At 38.9% G+C, this 21,452-nt stretch overlaps 3 protein-coding genes across 3 annotated transcripts; 2 read left to right on the top strand and 1 right to left on the bottom strand.

Annotated features, from left to right (window-relative positions):
- The first annotated feature begins 4,185 nt into the window (after positions 1 to 4,185).
- Positions 4,186 to 5,129, top strand: LOC117668043 (olfactory receptor 2T2-like). The gene has a single exon (XM_034421731.2). It carries the CDS (start codon positions 4,186 to 4,188, stop codon positions 5,116 to 5,118), a length of 933 nt encoding a protein of 310 aa, XP_034277622.2. The 3' UTR covers positions 5,119 to 5,129.
- Positions 5,130 to 13,399: 8,270 nt separating this feature from the next.
- LOC117668014 (olfactory receptor 2T5-like) lies at positions 13,400 to 14,077 on the top strand. Its single transcript, XM_034421699.3, has one exon. The coding sequence runs from the start codon at positions 13,403 to 13,405 to the stop codon at positions 13,988 to 13,990; it is 588 nt and encodes a 195-aa protein (XP_034277590.1). The 5' UTR covers positions 13,400 to 13,402; the 3' UTR covers positions 13,991 to 14,077.
- A 4,962-nt stretch (positions 14,078 to 19,039) lies between these two features.
- LOC117668009 (olfactory receptor 2T27-like) lies at positions 19,040 to 20,158 on the bottom strand. Its single transcript, XM_034421693.2, has one exon. The coding sequence runs from the start codon at positions 20,132 to 20,134 to the stop codon at positions 19,190 to 19,192; it is 945 nt and encodes a 314-aa protein (XP_034277584.1). The 5' UTR covers positions 20,135 to 20,158; the 3' UTR covers positions 19,040 to 19,189.
- Positions 20,159 to 21,452: the final 1,294 nt, after the last annotated feature.

Here is a 21,452-nt window from a genome sequence, read left to right as displayed (position 1 = left end):
GCATAATTTCTGGAAGAATATGTTTTTATGTCTGACTCTAAATTAAGTCCATTGGTCAATGTCAAATGCAACAAAAGTGAAAATAATTGCTTAGAGATAAGCAGATCAGGGGTGTTGGGTCACAGCCCCAAATTTGCAATATGGCAAGCACAGTGTCGTAATCCAAGACTCACCCCTCACTATAAGGCAATGAACCCCAGTATAACCCAAGGAAGTGGGTTTTGAATTGTGATGTACCTGATGTATTGCAAATGTTGCTCTCCTCCCCAATAGAAATCACATTTAAGTTAACCCTCCCTTGTTTTATGATACATTAATTATTTTATCTGGGCCAAGGTTTGTACTCCTTTGCACCTTCATTGCAAACCATCTTGGTCATTAGTGAATTGAACTGAACTTTGGAAAAGTGAAAAAAATCTTAAGCAACATCCAACTTGTCTACCCATATCTATCCATGGAGAAAGAGGTGGTTTTTAATATAGTTTTATATGCTTTTTTGTTTTAATAATGTCTTTCTGCTTTATTTTTGTATTGGTTTTAATTGTTTTAATTGCCACCCAGAGTCATGTATTTGTGATGTGCAACTATATAATCCAAATAAACAAACAAAGGTGCATAGCTAATATGGCTTGCCTTGCAATTCTTCCTTGCAATGTGACATTCGTTTACTATCTGCTCAATCAATCAGAATAGAACTGGAAGGGAGCTTGGAGGCCTTCTAGTCCAACCACCTGCTCAAGCAGGTGACCATATACAATTTGAGACAAGTGGCTGTCCAGTCTCTTCTTAAAAACTTCAGTGATGGAGCACCCATGACCTCTGAAGGCAAGCTGTTCCACTGGATAATTATTCTCACTGTTAGGAAGTTTCTCCTTAATTCCAGGTTCCCTATCTCCTTGATTAGTTTCCATCCATTGTTTCTTGTCTTGCCTTCTGGTGCTTTGGAAAATAAGTTGACCCACTCTTCTTTGTGGCACCTCCTCCAATACTGGAATACGACTACCATGTCACCCCTAGTCCTTCTTTTCTCTAGACTGGCCATACCCAATTCCTGCTACTGTCTTTCATATGTTTTAGTCTCCAGGCCTTTAAACATCTTAGTTGCTAGAAAACAACATGGACACCAGAGGAATCCATTATTCAAAAAATATTCGATTGTGCCAAAATGAATAAATTAACATTAAAACTAAATGAAAAAGAGGATTCAGAATACTATACGGTGTGGGATAATTGGTACAGGTGGATTGATAACTGATTTAAAAACGGATGAAGACTAGTATAAAGTTTAAGATACATATATATATTTAGGAGTTATAGAATGTATAGGAATAGTTAATTTAACCTGTTTTGTGTGGGAAAAGTAACACTGTCTGTTCGATTATGTACTTTATGTACTCGATTGTATACACAATAAAAATTTTGATATATTAAAAAAAAAGATGCCAGAACAAAACAACAACATCTTAGTTGCTCTTCTCTATACTTTTCCTAAAGTCTCAACATCTTTTTTGTAACCTGGTGACCAAAACTGGATGCTCAAATGCTTCTAGTTCTGAATTTGCTTTTAAGGATAAAACAACATTAGTCTTTATTCAATAACAGTTCAGTCTATGAATCTCTGCTTCCAAATTTTGAACATTTGCCTTGGAATGTTTTTGAAGATGGAATAGATTGACAAAAACATGATTTTTTTCTCTTCTTTTGCCTTCCAGTCATATTGTAGTCCCATGACCTGCTCACCTAGCAAAGAAGGGTTGGCTTTGTAACCCACTCCACTGGATGCCCAGAGCCACAGAACTCAAAGCAGTCCTTATTGATCTGAGCATTAACCAATCCAGTATGGAATTCCAATTTTGTTTTCACTGTTGTTAATGATGGCTTCTCTGTTGAGGCTTGTCCAGCTTGCTTGAAGCTTCTGGCTGGCAACGCATTGTCATTAACCCCTATATTAAAAAGATTTGGGTAACCTTGATAATGTACCAGGAAATCAAAGGAAATGGTATGAAGGATGAACAAAATAAGATATAGGATTGGTCCCTAACATTACAGTCCCTGAAAGTTTCAGGAATGTAATTCCCATGGAGATCTCTTCCCATATTTTTGTAGTCAGAGCTGACAAAAAAAAAAAAAGACCTAAGAAGTTCCATTTGTAATGTTATTGTTAACTGCTTGGATCTTCAGGGATTCTTTCTGAATAGCAACATTTAATGAGTCAAATTCTCCAAAGGATGCAGCCCATCTGTAGCTTCTTCATACATGCTGCAATGCCCGAGTAGGCTAAATGATGTAAACACCATCCTGTGTTCAGACCAAAAAAAATAAGAAATAGCATTATTTTGGGAGTTCCCCATGGAATCAACTAATCTTAGAAGCTATATGTATTATGTAGCCATTTCCTTTTCCCTATGGACAGAGGGCTCAGATTAGAACTCATGGAACTGAATTCAAATGCAATACTGAGTGTTCATTGTTTCTAAGAGTTGGATCATTTTGATAAACCAGAATGACTTATGGTATATAGATCTAGATTCCGGCAGATACTTTTGTTACTCTTATACCAGTCTTTTTCCATGAATCAACTCACTCCAGGGTGGAAAAGTTATGACTGTTGAGTAACAACATCAATCGTTTTATTAGCATAAAGCTTAAAGTAACTGAGATCTTAAGTCTCTTAAGATCCAAAAATTTCTCTTCCTCTTAATGCATGGATGTATGAAGGTATGAGGTATGTGTATATGTGTGCTTTGTTTTTTAAGTCAAGTGTTTTGTTTTTATGGTAGATGTAAAAGTGGAGTGGGCGATATAGTTCTGCCTGTATTTCCCATTAGGAAGCTTTCTAACTTTCCTATAAAAAATTAGTTTGTTTTTAAAAATTAGTGTTTATAAAAAAAGAATCATATTCTAGTTCAGCCACTGAAAATTATTTTGCTAGCAGAAGTCACAATCTAGCCAACTTTTGACAGTTATAATGCCTTCAATTAGACAGCATTAAGCAATACTTTATTGTTAATTTTACTGAAATTGAGTATATGGGATATAGATTTAAATTTGGCTTTATTGTACTGGTTCTTATTTCTGCCTTTAAATGAACAAAGCAAACTTTGATCCAGATATCTTTCATAAGAGAGTTTTATTGGTTGTAATTTCTATTGATGATTTCATGCACAAGCTACCTTCCCATTAACACATTACACATTATGTTTGAAGAAAAATCTTGCTTGATAGTTCGGACTGAATGATTGAGTCTGGCCCAATATTACTCAGTGAGTCCAAAGCTGAAAAAGGGTTTGAACAGAGCACTTCTAAACTTCTAAAACAAGGAATCCTTGGTGCTCTCTGAGCCTGGTTGTTTTCTTGTAGACATTTAATTACCCAAACTAGGTAACATCATCAGTGCAAGTAAAGGGCCCCTCATTTTGACCCTGGGCTACAAATATTCTCCTTTACTGGTACTTCTAAAATCCATTCAAATGTTTTAGCCACATAACATACCAGTTCTGTGTTTAAAATGTTTTATTGTGAGCATAGTTGTCAAGCTAGGCAAGTATGGTAGAAAGTAGATCATCCTAGATGTTTCAAAACCATCCAATTCAGAGATTTTTTGCAATGGCTCATTTAAATGAAAGTAACTCTGAACATCAGGATCCCTTCCACTGAAATGAACTTAAAAAAAAAAAAATACTATCGGAATCATTCATAGGGGGTAATATACAGTAAGAGATATCCTGGAAACCACATCTCTATTAGCACAAAAAACCCTGAGACTTGTATGATATAGAATAGAATAGAATAGAATAGAATAGAATAGAATAGAATAGAATAGAATAGAATAGAATAGAATAGAATAACAGAGTTGGAAGGGACCTTGGAGGTCTTCTAGTCCAACCCCTTGCTTAGGCAGGAAACCCTACACCACTTCATACAAATAGTTATCCAACATCTTTTTTAAAACTTCCAGTGTTGGAGCATTTACAACTTCTGGAGGCAAATTGTTCCACTTTATTAATTCTTCTAACTGTCAGGAAATTTCTCCTTAGTTCTAGGTTGCTTCTCTCCTTGATTAGTTTCCACCCATATTTCTGATTGTATTTTAACTCAATTATTTTTACTGGTATTTCAATGACTTAAACCCTTGTAAACCTTGTCTTTCAGTCCTGAGCAGAAATCCAGCCAAACAAAGGCACCATGGAAAATGAGAATGTAACTTCGTGGACAGAATTTCATCTTATTGGACTTAGTCACCTGAAATCTCCCACTGTTTTCTTTGTCATTGTTCTGTTTATGAGTCTTATTGCTCTGACGGGAAACTCCCTCCTCCTCTTTCTAATCCAGATGGACTCCTCACTTCATACCCCCATGTACTTCTTCCTGAGCCAGCTGTCCTGCGTGGATATGGGCCAAATCCTCATTGTGGTCCCTAAAATGTCAGTCATTTTTTTAACTCAAAGAACCACTATTTCACTGGGAGGCTGCGTAGCACAGATTTTTTTAACTCTGACCATGGGGACCTCAGAATGTTTCCTGTTGACTGTCATGTCATACGACAGGTACGTGGCCATCTGCAGACCCTTGCAGTACCCAATTCTTATGAGGAGAACCATCTGCCTCCTCATGAGTGTAGGAATCTGGTCTTCTTCATCGCTTATCATTATGGTAATAGCAATTTATGTACAATCTCTACCTTACTGTAGGTCAAATGTAATTGATCATTTTGTCTGTGAATTCCCAGCCTTGATGAAATTAACCTGTGCTGATACATCTGGATTTGAAAAAGTAATATACATTGACAATGTGTTGATAATTCTCTTGCCCATCTTAGTGATCATCTTCTCATATATAGCCATTCTTGTGCAGATTTTGAACATGCACTCAACTGAGGGAAGGCACAAAGCACTGGGCACCTGCGTGTCCCATTTATGTGTAGTGAGTATCTTCTATGGGGCAAGCATCCTGACATACAGTACTCCTGTGTCCTCTTACTCAGCCCGTAAGTCCATGATTTATTCGATCTGCATCACAGTTGTTCCTCCAATGCTTAACCCTTTTATCTATAGCTTACGGAACAGAGATGTTATAGCAGCTCTACAAAAACTCCTTGTAAGACATCCATCCTATTAATAAAAGAGCTGAAATATATATATTTTTTGTTAATATTCTTTTTTAAAATTACAGAAATAGATTAAAAAGATGTCTGTCGATTTTATTCACAATAGTGGAAATAAAAACTCTTCGCTAACAAAGGTGATGTTCGAGGAAAGAAAGGAGGTGCCTGGTATTAAAATCACAGAATCATTTGATCACAGACCCACATATAGCATAGGATACCATGGACCCTTCTCCACTTGCCATTACCACACCAAAATAATTCCATGACCTTGATATTTTTCTCCATGGAACTTTAAATTTGCTTGCTTGCATGTTTTCCTTCCTTCCTTCCTTCCTTCCTTCCTTCCTTCCTTCCTTCCTTCCTTCCTTCCTTCCTTCCTTCCTTCCCTCCCTCCCTCCCTCCCTCCCGCCCTTCTTCCATCCATCCATCCATCCATCCATCCATCCATCCATCCATCCATCCTGAGGTAGCCTTCTATGGAAAAATCAGTTTTATAACAGCCTCATTTCCCCCATTATTCTGAATTGTCCAAGTACAGTATTCAAAATTTGTGAAGATTTGTCCCTTGGAAATCAGAGATATGAAAAAGAGACACTAGAGGTAGCATATGGGGAAAGATGTCATTGTATAGTTTTTAGTGGACTTGATGCTTGGGTAGCACTTCAATTCAGCAGTGGAATAAAATCCTAATGGAAGCAAAACAGCATCTTTGCTTCCAATTCCACCCACATTTCTTCTTCAGTCTGTGACACTGCAAAGAATTCCTATACTCAGTCCTTTATTTTTTGCATGTCTTTGCTCTAATTTAATATTATCCTTGATGAAGAGTTCTGTAATGAGAAAATAACTCAGTATTTGGATTCATTACTGAAGGCATTGCTGTAATATGAATGAATGGATGGATGAAATTTTGCTTTTGATCTGAAGCACGATAAAAATATTGATATATATTCTTTATATGTTTTCGTAGATTTTCACGGGTAGAGGTATGCAAGTTTTGGTGTATTCGGGTCTTTTCCCATGTAAGATTGAGAGTAGGAGAGGAGAGGGAAGAGAGAAAGATGTGCTCTCATCTGGCGCAGGAAATGCAGATGCTGGTTTGCATGCTTCACTAAGAATGAGGTGTGGAGAGACCAGTTCAGATTGTTATTTATCTGCACCCCCAGATACTTAATACTCTTGACCACCTCTATGGCTGCAATCTTGATATTGAGTGGAGTATGACCATGCCGGCTCTTTTTAAAATCTGCAATGACCTCCCTTGTTTTATTAACATTTAGAACCAGGTTACTTTTATTGCACCAGTCCACCAGAGCCTTCACCTCTTCCTTATAAGCATCTTCGTTGTCATGCCAGATAAGACCCACCACTGCCATGTCATCCACATACTTCACGATATGATTCATAGCAGATTTGGCACAGCGGTCGTGGGTCGTCAAGGTGAACAGTGGTGGACTCAAGACACAGACCTGTGGGGAACACATCTACTCAAGGAGGTGGCTGGCATTGGAAACTTTTCTTCCAACTCACACAAACTGGGGCCTAGCATAAGACATAGCATAAGAGCAGGAGACAGAGTCATTCCATACGCAGGCATCTTCAGAAGGAGCTTCCTTGTGAAGAAGCTTTGTTACAGGAGAAGCAGATAATGAGGCCCTAAGTCATTTATGGCTTTAAAAGTTAACCCCGACATTTGAAATTAAGTTTAGAAAGCCCCTGGCAGACCGCCCACATCTTTCACAATGATTGTCATGAGATATTGACCTTTAGTTCATGTGAGCAGCTAAGCAAAGGCATTTGTACCAATTGTAACTTCTGTGCAGTAACAGCTCTAAGAAGAGCTGTGGTGGTGCAGTGGTTAGAATGTGGTATTGCAGGTTTACTCTACTCATTGCCAGGAGTTCAATCCTGACCAGTTGAATTGAATGCTAGGCAACAGCTGTTCATTTTTAATTTTTCTTTTGCCTTTTAGAATGCAGACTTTAGGTTACCACTTAGCATAGAGGAGCATGTAGGGTGCCTAATGATTTCCAGAAGGTTCAAAGGGGCTGCCACTAGGTGCAGATTTGAGGTCTCACATTCAGAGAGCCACCTACAGAAATACACCACACTTCCAAACTGTACATACATACATACTACTGCTCATTGTGACCCTTTGCTAAAGCAGATAGAAATTGAACCTTACGAGCTGAGGTGCTTCAGACCTGAAGAAGCTTCTTGGATGAGAAGCGAAACGTCTTCAAAGAAAAAGCAGAAAGTCCAGTTGCCTCTTGAAAAAGCATCTTTGGGACTCCATAGACATTGAGTCTTATGTTTCATAAGAGGCTAATCTACAAACATTTTACAGAAACATTCTCATGCTTCTGGTTTAATAGAATGTTCCTAATTGTTTCTGAATTCCATAATTATCCAGGAATATTTAATTACCGGTAAATGAAATTAAAAGGTTTTTTTTTAAAAGCAAAAATGCTTAGAATTGTAAGGCACACAAATAAGGAATTCTCCAATCCTATGGCCATATCTGAACTAAGGTAGTCTTTGACTTACGACCACAATTGAGCCCTACATCTCTGTTGCTAAGTGAGAGATTTGTTAAATGAGTTTTGCCCCATTTTATGACCTTTCTTGCCACAGTTGTTAAGTGAATCACTGCAGTTGTTAAGTTAGTGATGCAGTTGTTAAGTGAATATTCCTTCCCCATTGACTTTGCTTGTCAGAAGGTCACAAAAGGGGATCTATAGAACCGGTAGTAAAACCGGCGGGAGGCTCCGCCCACCGACCCCGACGTCATCAGAACCCTTCTGCACGTGGCCCCGTTGCGAACCTGTAGTAAAGGTAAGTAGAACCCACCCCTGCACACGACCCCTGGGGCACTGCAACCGTCATAAATATGAACCCATGCCAAGCATCTGAATTTTGATCACATGATCGTGGGGATACCGCAACTGTCATAAGTGTGAGAAACATTCATAAGTCACTTTTTTCAGTGCTGTTGTGACTTCGAATGGTCACTAAAGGAACTGTTGTAAGTCAAGGACTATCTGTATTGCAATGCACTTTACATGTTGGCTACCCTTGAAAAGTATACAGAAGTTTCAGCTAGTATAGAATGTAGTCAGGCAAGCAATTTTGGGTACCCCAAGGATGGCACATGCAACACCTCTGCTGTTCAAGCTGCATTGGGTGCTAATTCAATGGTGAAATCCAATTTTTTAAAATTACTGGTTCTGTGGGCGTGGCTTGGTGGCCGTGGCAAGGGAAGGATGCTGCAAAATCCTCATTCCCACCCCACTCTGGGGGGAAGGATACTGCAAAATCCCCATTCCCACCCCACTCCAGGTAGAAGGATACTGCAAAACCCCCATTCCCACCCCACTCCTGGGGGAAGGATATTGCAAAATCTCCATTCCCACTCCACTCCTGGGGGAAGGATACTGCAAAATCTCCATTCCCACCCCACTCCTGGATGAAGGATACTGCAAAATCCCCATTCCCAGCCCCACTCCTGGGGTAAGGATACTGCAAAATCCCCATTCCCACCCCACTCTGGGACCAGCCAGAGGTGGTATTTGCCAATTCTCTGAACTACTCAAAATTTCTGCTACTGGTTCTCTGAACTACTCAAAATTTCCACTATTGGTTCTCCAGAACCTGTCAGAACCTGCTGGATTTCATCCCTATGCTAATTTGCTTCTAGGTCCTCAGAGATGAGGAGGACACCAACTCCAGAAGTGTCTGAAGACCTAGTTCTGCCAACTCCCTTGAGACTCACAGAGGAATGTGAAGCTATGTGGCTGGTTTGCAGCCTGAAGACTGTCCCACTGCCTTTTTAATTTTTAAACATTAGTAATCAGTTGTTCTAACTGCAACCTACTGAAATGTAATATGTTTTTTATGTTTTCTTTGAGTGGGAGACTTCCAAATTTGTTTTCCAGAGTGTGAGTGGGAGACTTCCAAATTTGATGTATAAATAAAAAATGAAAATGAACTGGATAAAATCCAGAAAGATAAAAAAAACCCAGTACTGATAAAATATTATAATATTAAAAGATAACTTAACAAAACAAGCAGGTAGCATTTTGTCTCCTGCCTTCAGCCTTAACTTTTAGAATAACATTTGTAGAATTAGTACGAATTTTTGTTTGATATCTAATATCTAAGTGCACTATGACTCCTTCTTTTTCAAAATAAGAGAAAAATATCTGTTGGGTTTTGAAAGTGTGAGTGTGTAGAAAAGGGGAAAATGGCAGGAATTGTCTGAAAGAAATTGTAGGAAACACGACAGTCTGTTCAAACAGAATCATTTTCAGTTTTCTGACATCAGGAAGCCTCAAAGGTAAAGTTGTGATATAATTTATCCTTGGAGATTTTAAAAACTGGGAAATCAGATTAAGTGTTGTTTCTGGTTTAGACTTAGCCAAGTTGCACGGCACTTTTTAAAAACTTGGCAGTTAATATGTTTGGAGACTTAAATGAAGATTTTGCCATGAAAATAGTGGACCTGTAGATGATGAAATATTTTCAAGGCAAGATACATTCTTGTAGCTTTCGAATTATATTTGCAGTTGACATCTGATCAAATGATGGTCTGTTAATATTTGCTATTGTGGACCTGTGAATATTGAGCATTATATATTAAAACAGATTTCAAAATGTGCATTAAATAATTTCAAAATACTAAGTACTTTTTAAATCTTAAGCGGCTATGAGTTAGGTGAATTTATAACCATTTTTAAGTACATCACAGCGATGAGGGTAAGATAAAATCCATGATGAAAATTTAATTCAAGCAGCAGAAACATTTCAGCATCTTCAGAATTGGTTCCCCTTAAAATTATGTTTCTTTCCTATTTGCTTTTGCAATTATGAATGCAGTAGATACAGGTATGTGACTCTTGAATCTTCATTATATTTTCACTTTTATTGTGCATTCATAACAATGTTAATATATTATAGCTATACAGATCTGCAAACAGTTTATAACTTGTCTGTCTGACTGCCAATCATACTATGATGGGGTGGGATTAAAAATATTCCTTCTATGGAAGGGGAAAGGGGTCCTTCCACCTGTTTTTTTATTTTTTATTTTTTTTTTATTTTGTCAAGCATATTTAAGATTACATATAAAAATATAAACATGATTGTGAATACATGAAATGTATCAACATGATTATGAATACATGAGATGGTTATGAATAAAAGGGGACATTAGGACAGGGACAGTAGGCATATTGGTGCTCTTATGCACGCCCCTTACAGACCTCTTAGGAATGGGGTGAGGTCAACAGTAGACAGTCTAAGGTTAAGTTATGGGGGTTTGGGGATGAAACCACAGAGTCTGGTAGTGCATTCCAGGCATTGACCACTCTGTTGCTGAAGTCGTATTTTCTGCAATCGAGTTTGGAGCGGTTTACCTTAAGTTTCTATGTGTGCTCGTGTGTTGTTGTGGTTGAAGCTGAAGTAGTCATTGGCAGGTAAGACATTGTAGCAGATAATTTTATATACTATGCTTAGGTCAGACCGAAGGTGGCATAGTTCTAAATTGTCTAAGCCCAAAGACAAGTCTGGTGGCATAAGGTATTTTATTGCGGGTAGAGGAATGGAGAACTCTTCTTGTAAAATATCTCTGGACTCTCTCAATTCTATTAATGTCCGATATGCAGTGCGGGTTCCAGACAGATGAGCTGTATTCAAGAATTGGTCTAGCAAATGTTTTGTATGCTCTAGTTAGTAGTACAATATTACCAGAGAAGAAGCTACGCAAGATTATGTTTACAACTCTTAATGCCTTTTTGGCAATGTAAGGAACATCTGATCCAGAAGAGGAACTGCGTTAGAAGAATGGAGAAGATATCTGCTCTTCCAGAATGGAGAAGTGGTTATCTTTGGGAATGGTTGAGAAAGTGATGCTGGAAACTACAAAATGATATCGCCTTTATCTGTGTGTATGAATCACAGTGAAAGAGAGACACGTTCACATAGTCTACACAACCCCATGTATCTCATCAGTGTTTACATTTTGTTTTTCTCTGATGATCAAATAAGCAAATCTATAGGCTTGTTTGTTACTTTAGATCCTTTATGCTACACAGCACTGTGTTTTACACAGATATGTAATATTTATTTTATTTTATTTATTAAATTTCTACACCGCCAATCTCACTGACTCTGAGTGGTTTACAACATAAATATGATACAAGCATTATTTGTAACCCAAATATTTTGTTTAGAGACATTGAAGACACTGAGCTAAAATTATTGAGTTGTAAATTGGCTTGAAAGGGGTGCTTTCCATTGAATGTGGGGGTTCTCCTGACATAGATCATTTTCCCATCGGTGACTGAAAGCATCTTTCAGATTCTTGTGTCCATCATTATGCCGAAATAGCACTAAATAGGGCAGTCTTCATGTTACTTGAACAATTGTTGGTGATATTATTAAAAATCAAATGCTTTTGTGAGAGAGTTTGCAGCTCGTTTTACCAGGTGCATACTGTATGCAGCATACATACATACTGTATGTATATAGGACTGTACGTCTATAGCAGTGGTCACCAACTGGTGGTCTATGGACCACTGATGGTCCGCGAGAAAATTTTGGTGGTCTGCAGAAAAATTATTTGCATTTTTTATATTGCACTAAATACTATTTATCTTTTTAAAAAATTCATATTAGTGATCCGCGGGATTTAAAATTATGAATTTAGTGGTCCCTGAGGTCCAAAAGGTTGGTGACCCCTGATCTATAGTATATATACACTAGTATTGTCACTTCATGCATTTATTGAAGTGAACTGAAGCTCATGGAGACATGCTTTTTAATTGAAATTAGTCAGAAAAGATGCTACCAGACTCCTACAGATATTTTATACCGTAAACTAACATGGCTTTCCTCCTACAGTGGGTGATGATACATCATTGTTGGATGTGGAAAAATGATCGAAGTGTCCCTATCAAAGCCTTTGAATATTGCTTCCCCCGCCCCCTTCATGTAAGTTTCTTCCAATGAGCTCAGGGAAATATTGTGGCTTGCCCCTTTAGAATGGGTGCTTAAAATAAAAAATGCCATAAGTAGCCTTTTCTTGTTTTTCATTAAAGGCCTAATTCTTTTTCTTTCGTTCTTTTTTCTTTGCAGTTTTAACAGTTTTATTAGTTGACGTTTATAATATCAAATACAAAAATACAAAAGCAAATAATAGGAAACAAAAGAGTAGGGAAAGTCACCACTTTTTTCAGTGCTGTTGTAACTTTGAACAGTTGCTAAACAAACTGTTGTAAGTCGAGAACTACCTGTAGTTAACTTTTACAGTTTGAGCATCGGTTGCATTCATATTGATTGATTGATTGATTGATTGATTGATTCAATTTATATGCCGCCCTTCTCCGGAGACTCAGGGCGACTTACAATGCTTTAAGCAATAGCCTTCATACTTTTGTGTCTACCTGCTTAGGAGGGCTTTCGGCCCCCCCTAAGCGGTGTTCTTTTTTATACAAAGTCAGCTTATTGCCCCCACAATCCGGGTCCTCATTTTACCTACCTTGAAAGGATGGAAGGCCGAATCAACCTTGAGCCTGGTGAGATTCGAACTTGCAGTAATTGCAGGCAGTTGGTGCTACTTAACAGCACTTTAGTCTGCTGTGCTACCAAGGCTCATATAAACTAGACTCCCCCCAAAAGGGTGCCTTCCATAATTCCAGGTTGATGGGACTTTTGTAAGTAGAAGTCCAGGGACATCTGGAGGTTGTGACTATAATAAGACGTTGATGTCAAACAATACATTCTGTGTTCTAATATTGTGCTCAACCGTACAAGCGATCCCACTACAATGGAAAACGTATTACAGCATTAAGAAAAGAAACCATTCTAAATGTTATTTTGTCCCATTCATTGGTGAATTAACTATATTTTCTTCTTGTACCTTTACATAAAACCCAGACAAATTAACAAGGAATGAGGAACAACACAACATCTTGGATGGAATTTGTTCTTGTTGGACTTCAGCATCAAAGGTCACCCACCATTTTTCTTGGTTTCGTCCTCTCCATGTTTGCAATTGCTCTTGCCGGAAACAGTCTTCTTCTGTTTTTGGTTAAAATGAGCTCCAGTCTTCAGACACCGATGTATTATTTCCTCAGTCAGTTGGCTTTTATGGACCTTTGTCAAATTCTCTCAATTGTTCCTCAAACGACAGCCCATTTTGTAAGCCAAAGATATACTATTTCACTATACCGGTGTGTTTTTCAGATTTTTGTCACACTTTTTATGGGAGGATCAGAGTGCCTGATCCTTGCAGCCATGTCCTATGATAGATATGTGGCTGTTTGCAGACCTTTACAGTATCCAACACTTATGAGGAGCAAAATCTGCCACATCATATCAATAGCTGCCTGGTTTTGGTCTTCCGTGCAGGCTTTGAACTGCTCCCTTTATGTCCTGCCTCTTCCCTATTGCAAGTCCAATGTGATTAGCCATATCGCTTGTGAGTATACAGCCCTCATACAGTTGTCTTGTTCTGACAATTCTGCATTCGAAAGATCAGTATATCTCGGGACTTTCCTGGTTTTTCTCATCCCTGTCTCGATCATCCTTGCTTCCTACCTGGCCATTCTCCTGCAAGTCCTGAGGTCACGTTCCTCTGAAAGGAGCCACAAAGCCTTGGGCACTTGTTTATCCCACTTGTGTGTGGTGGGCCTCTTCTATGGAGCAGCCATTTTGACCTACATGACACCCGTTTCATCCTATTCAGCACAAAAGGCCATGATCAATTCTCTTTTTACTACCATCATTCCTGCCACGCTGAATCCTTTTATCTACAGCCTGAGGAACCGGGATGTCTTGGCAGCCCTGAGGAAACTTTTTACAAAATGTACGTCAATTCAATGAATGAGGGGATGAGTAAAAAGAAGGCTGCTGGTATGCTTTTTTGGGAATCTAATGGCCAATTCAGTATCTATAATAAAAAAATGTCATCAAAACATTTGTCTAAATACGGTATATTTTAATTTAAATTTCAGCTTGAAATTGATAGAAGTGCTGCAAAAGATAGCGGTGCAATATAGGACTTGGCCCCTTTTTCATTTCCTTTACCTTGTATGATAGTTATTTAAATGCTTAGCTATTTCTTTGTTCTAGTGCTGTAGCAGAATTTTGGGGACAATAAATATATTTTCTTACTATACAGAGTGATTGTTAAGGACTATGATAGATTTTTATATACACACATACATAAACTGTATATATATCAGGTAGCGGAAATTTTGAGTAGTTTGGAGAACCAGCAAATACCACCTCTGACTGGCCTCAAGAGTGGGGAGGGAATGGAGATTTTGTAGTATTCTTCCCCTGGAGTGGGGTGGGAATGGAGATTTTGCAGCATCCTTCCCCTGCCACGCCCACCAAGCCACACCATGTCCACCAAGCCACGCCCAGAGAACCGGATATAAAAAAAATTGAATTTCACCACCACACACACACATAGAGGAAGGAAGGGAGGGAGGGAGGGAGAGCGAGAGATACTGCATATGTCTGTTGTGTATGTTATTCAGTTTCAGAGACAATCCACGCATAGTGGCAGGGTGTAAGTTACAGGCAGGAACACACAATCAAACATCTGGCATTGTGTACAGGAACATTCTGCACAATGTATGGGCTAGCCGCTAGACCCTCCCAAGTCCAGATGGGAGATTCCACAAAGATTGTCTAGAATAACGGGGCTAAGATTCTGTGGGGACTTCCAGATCCAATGGACAGGCAGGTACTGGCCAGTCAACCTGACATTGTGGTAGTAGACAAGAAACAAAAGTCAGCAGTGTTAACGGATATAGTGGTACCAAGTGACAGCAACAACAGGAAAAAGGAATATAAGAAGCTGGGCAGATACCAGGTCCTTGAGAATGAATAGAAAATGTGGAAAGCAAACGCCAAAGTGGTCCCTGTGATGGTGGGACCACTCGGGGCTATGACACCTAAGCTGGGAGAAGGGCTCCAATCAGATCCCAGGAACGACATCAGAGCTCTCTGTCCAGAAGAGTGCAGTGCTAGGAACAGCTAAAATGCTGTGCAGAACCTCAAATTTCCAGGCCTCTGCTAGAGATCTCAAAATCGAGGAAGTTACAGTACATACCACCCATAGGGCTGAGAAGGGAATTTTTAAATATATATTTCATGTCCATTGCCTAATAACATAATGTATTTTTAAATCTTTTAAAGATATTTATTATATATTTTGATTGCTTTTATTTCATTGCTGTTGAATGTTGCATTACATTTGGCTTTCCTATGGCAAATAATGCCAGGACCAAGTTTCCTGCGTGAATCCTAGTACTTTTTCCATAAATATTAAAATGAAATTAAAAAATGTTAATTATTTTTCAGTGTTAAAAATCTCAATGTCGAGTCCTGATCCGGGGCTCGCCATACTTGGGGGTGGGGGTGGGAGCATGGAGCTGTTGCCTTCGGAGCTGGTGGGAGAGTCCGCGGAGGCCGCGGTGTGGTGGCAGCGGTGGATCATGTCAGAACAGCACCAGCCAGCCATTTGTCAGCGGGGCGTTCTCCTGGGCGCACTGGCAGGCAACGGGGTGTTGGCAAGCACAAAGAACATGGCGGCACTGGCGGCGCCGGGACACCACAGCTGCTCATCAGCTTTTTTGCCCCTGTGGCTGCTCACGCACCCATGCAGCTCCAGATCTGCGTTCCAGGCCTTGGTTCCATGCCATCGGCCCAGCCATGCCACTGCAACCGGATGTCGGCCACAGACGACTGGATGCTGGGTGGACAGAAGGCATGGCAGGCTGGTAGTGGGCATGGCCTCAGGTTATAAAGCGCGCTGGGAGGCAAGAGCTCCCAGTGCTGACTTTGCACAGAACTGTGTGTTATACTCAATGTGTACCAAGACTCCGGTCTATGGATGGGGAGTAAAACCTGGATTATTGAATTGCTTAGATTCCTGTGTTTGTTTGCTTGACTCCTCCCTTGTCCAGGCCTGGAACATTTGAGACTCAAGATAAAATTTGTTCTACATTGCGGACTGTTAAGCTCACTAAAGCCTTGGTTGATTTTGTATAATTGAAGTTTTCACATCCATATCATTGAGCATGCTTATATTATGGTGCATAAAAGGTTGCTCTGTCAAAGGTTTGCATTGTGTTGAACTATTTTTCTTCAAAACATGACAAGGTTCCACTTCATCTTTCATCCAGTTGCTAATCATACAGTGCCTGCTTAACATCTTTATAAGCCCTGAAGTTCTGCCTCGCTTCTCATTCTCAGGCTCCATCTGTACTATCAGAATGATGAGTACTGTAGAAGAGTTCTCTTGTTGTTAGTTGCGAAGTCATGTCCAACCCATTGCGACCCCATGGACAATGTTCCTCCAGGCCTTCCTATCCTCTACCATCCTCTGGAGTCCATTTAATCTCACGCCTACTGCTTCAGTGACTCCATCCAGCCACCTCATTCTCTGTCGTCCCCTTCTTCTTTTGCCCTCAGTCTTTCCCAGCATTAGACTCTTCTCCAGTGAGTCTTTTCCCAGTGGACTGGACCCCCTTTAAATATCTTTTATGGTCATGGACCATTAAGACTTAACTCAAGATTTAAATCATAATATTTCTTTAAGCCTTTGTGGACCCTGTGTGATGACCCCCACAGACCATTGTTCTAGAAAACTATTGTTCTAGATCAGGGATGTCAAACCCGATTGTGTTGCTGGCCAGATCGTGACGTATCATGATGTTTTTTGCCTTTGTAGGCCTTTGTGATCGGGCTGGGCGTGGCCTGCATGGGCCATATCTGGCCCACAGGCCACCAGTTTGACAGGCCTGTTCTAGATAATCTTCTGATAAGATGACCTTACTAAAGATGATTTTCTCTTTGACCTATGTCACTCTGGAAATGTATGGGCAATGGACCTCAGCCATAGTTGGCAATACAAGGCTGCTTTTATCACTATGTTGAGGGCTGGTGAGGCTGGTTTTGAATCTTGTGACCTGATGGTCATCAACACTGCAGTAATCTAGTCACATTCTCTGTAGTCATGGCAGCAAATATTTTGAGACAGGCTAAATAGCCTTTCTACTCTTTCTCCTCCATGTCAAATTTGATCCCTCCTTCTCTACTCTCCATGACTTCCATCCTACCTCTTGGAATCCTCCTGACTGAGGATATATTATTTCATGATAGCTTTTCATATTACAAAATCATGAATTATGGCTGAATGGGCAACTTGAATGGAAAAATATTAGTAGCAAGGACTGTGTTACAGTCCTAGAGAGATACTGGTTACTTTCTAGGATTAGATGCAGGTAGAACAGCATCTGGGAATTTGAATTAATGACTTTTTGAAGTTTATTCTATAATTCTGGTTCTTCATTAATGAATTCAGGACTTCAAAGTGATTCCTGATGTTCTCTGTGAGAATAGTGAGTATATGCTCAAGGTCAAAATGTGGGACCAACTGGCTTTCTTCTTTTTTAGGGTATCTTGGAACTTGCCCATGAGCAATTTGTGATCTGTTCCATAATCAGCACCTGGCCATATCTTTGATGCTATAACTGAGCTCCTCCACTTCCTGTGAGCAATAACGCAATTTGATTTCCATATGCTTGTTTCAGTGATATCCTTGTATAAAGGTGTTATTTTGTTTTTTGGGATAATGTGTTAGTTATGAAGCAATAATTGGATGGGTAGAAATTGGTAAGTTGGTTTCCGCCTTCATTTCAGGGTCTTAAACCATACAATACCAATTCATTTTCCTCTTTAATGTTTCCAACTTTGGCATTCCAGTCTTCAGTCACAAATAACACATCTTACCTACAAATCCTGTCAGTTTCAAATTGAACTTGATCATAAAACTTATCAACCCACTTTCAGATCCTTCAGTGAACAGGGGATCAAACCACATTCAAGATGACCTCTGATGTCCCTTCCAATTCTGAGCTAAGGGACCTCTTCACATCTTGTGGACCCTTTTGACTAAATTTGACTTTTAAAAAAATATGTAAAGGGAGTCTATGTCCACTTTCTCTTCCTTATAGAAAGACATAATGCGCCAAAATATGAAAAAGATGAAACCAAATGTGATGTGGTGGTAGAATCCAAAACAAGAAAAAATAAGTTTGAAAATACAATGAATAAAGTCAAGGACTGCAAGAAAAAAATAAAAATAAAAATCCCCAGAGCAAGTGGGAGAGGCATGTGGGCTTCATAGTAGCAAAATGTAGGGAATTTGGGAATGGAGGCAAGCTAAAAGACCATATTCCAAATGGAGCTTCCCAGAGAGGACTGAAAGACTAGGTTAAATATATGTAGTCAAATTAGGCAATTATCCCCTCCACAAAATACTATCCCAGAGAAACTAAAGTTGTCAGCTCAGTCATAAAAATATTTAGAAGGCCAAAGAATGCTGGGGATTGAACCAAATGCAAGATGACCTATAATATCCCTTCCAATTCTATGATATGGATAGATAGATAGATAGATAGATAGATAGATAGATAGATAGATAGATAGATAGTTGCATTATAAGTGTGTTAACCCCTCATTGAGGGAGATGGGTGATCTAGAAACATAAAATATAAATAAATGAACAAGTAAGTAAGTAAGTAAGTAAATAGTTCAACACATAGAGCAAAAAAAATTGTTTTTTTTAAAAAAGATGCTTTCAGTTAATGAAGGGTAAAGACAGAAGTTCAAGAAAATGGAATTCATTCTACTAGCCACTTCCAATTAATAATAGTAAGCAAGTGAGAGGAAAAATAGGGTTGAAGGATCAGCAGATAGGAGAGAGAGATTTCTGGAGAAAAGTGGAGATGGCTTGGAGATGTAGATGGATATGGATCAGTTCCCAAATAATTAGTGTTCGTTACCATGGTGATGGCAATACCATCTTTTTAAAAGTCTAATTTGAGCCAATGAGAGCTTGGCTGACTCAAAATGTCAGAAATGTTTTACATTTTTATTACAACTTTAATTAACAATAGAATTAAAATATGCTCAGGAAAAATAAATATCTACATTCATAAATACTTCCATCTGAATGCATCTTGGAAGACCAAATTTAAGTTAGTGCCTCTAAAATCATTTACACTATTTGCATTTTCCAAATAATTTCTTGAGTGTGGATAAGACGTCTTGATTTCTCAGGCTGTATATGAAAGGATTCATGGTGGCAGGGACAATGGTAGTAAACACTGTATTAATCATAGATCTTTCAGTAGAATAAGAGGAAGAGGAAGTCATATAGGTCAAAATGGCTGCTCCATAGAAGAAGCCCACCACGCAGAGATGGGACAGACAGGTCGTCAAGGCCTTGTGGCTCCTTTCAGAAGATTGTACCCTCAAAACCTGGAGAAGGATAGCAATGTACGAGGAGAGGATGACTGAGATGGGAATGAGAAGTACCAGGAAATTTCCAACATATGTTGCTTTTTTAAAAGCAGAATTATCTGAGCAAGAGAGTTGTAGGAGGGCTGGATAAACACATATGTAATGTTTAATCACATTGGCCTTGCAGTAGGGAAGGGGCAGGACATAAAGAGAGCAAGCGAGGGCCTGGAGAGTAGACCAAACCCAGGCCGCCACTGACATCATATGAAGGATGCTTTTCCTCATGAGGATGGGATATTGCAAAGGTTTGCAGATGGCCACATACCTGTCATAAGACATAGTAGCCAGGATGAGGCATTCTGCTCCTCCTAAAAGCAAAGTTACAGTAATTTGAGCAACACATCCATAGAGCGAAATGGTATACCTCTTGGTTACAAAACTGACAAATACTCGAGGAACAATAGTGAGAATTTGGCAGAGGTCCAATAAAGCTAATTGTTTGAGAAAAAAGTACATGGGAGTGTCAAGGCTAGAGTCAGAATTAATTACAAAGAGAAGGAGACAGTTTCCAGTAATTGCAATAAAGAACATGAAGCTGATAGCAACCAGAAAAATTGTGGGTGATTTTTGATATTGAAGTCCAAGTAGAAGAAATTCTTTCCATGATGTGCCATTCTTCTCTTCCATCCTTTTTTCATGCATCATATTTCTTTATGGACACAGCACTGTATAAGCAATAATATAGGCAGGTTTATATTTGAAGAAAGTGGAAAATTAAATTACAGTAAACTAGAAGTTTGGAATAGATCATTCATGTCCCACTGCGATTTATTTCATGTCCTCTGTCCTCTTTCCATTCTTATTTCCTATATTCAATGATTATTTGCAATCCTTCATGTCCCCTTTGAGTGCCTCCTTCCACTTATTTTAACATCCAGATTTCAAAGACCAGTTCACTGGAAGGTGTAGTATTTGTTGCATTAATTGAGAATTAATTTCTCAATCTGTAATCCTGATTCTCTCTCCCCTTTAACATTCAATTTTTATTTTTTTCTACAAACCATTTTTATGAACAGGTTGTGCCTATTCCAATCCTTTGGGTTTTCTTCTTGCCTTAAAAAACTGCAGAAGCTGTTTTGCAATACGTGGAGACATCGATAGAAGAAAAAAATGTACATAATCTGTAAGTTATATTAAGGAAGATCTTATATTTCAGTGCTGTACAGTTGCAAATTGTGAATAACTACATCACAGGTTGTGAAATAATCATGCCTTGGAGCATTTTAAAAGAAGAAGCTTTCTGTGGGAATATTCTGTTTGTAGAATTAAAAACTTTGCCTGTTTTTATGTCTCTATGCGTGCTATAGGGTGTGCTCAAAGAACACCAACTGCATTTGAGATAAACAAACAAATATGCATGCACAAATATATGTATACATGCATACATAGGGTACAATGCATACACAGGTCATTTAATTTCGTTGTATGAGGTGCAATGACAATAAATGTAACCCTAGTAGCTCTATACATTCTGTGGCTTCTGAACACCAATTGCACTGGAGATAAACAAACTGTATGTATACAGCGCAATGCAACTTCATTAACGTAACCTTAGAAACAAAATATTTCCAAAGGTGTTCTCTACACAAATTCTTCCCGCTCTTGCCTTCCAAGGACAAAATCTTAATGGGCTTTATACTATTTATAAAATCATCTCAAAAAGTAGCAGAAAAAAACGATCAGAGAAAACTTTCTAGTGCATCAATAAAGGAGAATATTTGTAGCTTGGGGTATTGTTTTTTAGCAGATGTTTCATTACTCAAACAAGATAACATCATCAGTACTAGTGAATAGAAAACAACCAAGCTCAGAGAGCACCAAGGACTCCTCTAGTAGATTTTGCTTCCAATTTTGCTTGCGTGGTAGTACTCCAATTCAATAGGAGAGATATGAGACTGTCTAGGTTTTATTGTGGGGGGAAAAAAATCTCCATTTAAATAAGGAACTAAAACATTTGGAAATA

The sequence above is a fragment of the Pantherophis guttatus genome, chromosome 2 (genome assembly GCF_059756535.1).
Source record: "Pantherophis guttatus breed Tessera chromosome 2, ASM5975653v1, whole genome shotgun sequence".
Classification (NCBI taxonomy): Eukaryota; Metazoa; Chordata; class Lepidosauria; order Squamata; family Colubridae; genus Pantherophis; species Pantherophis guttatus.
This window is presented reverse-complemented; position numbering and strand designations above follow the sequence as displayed.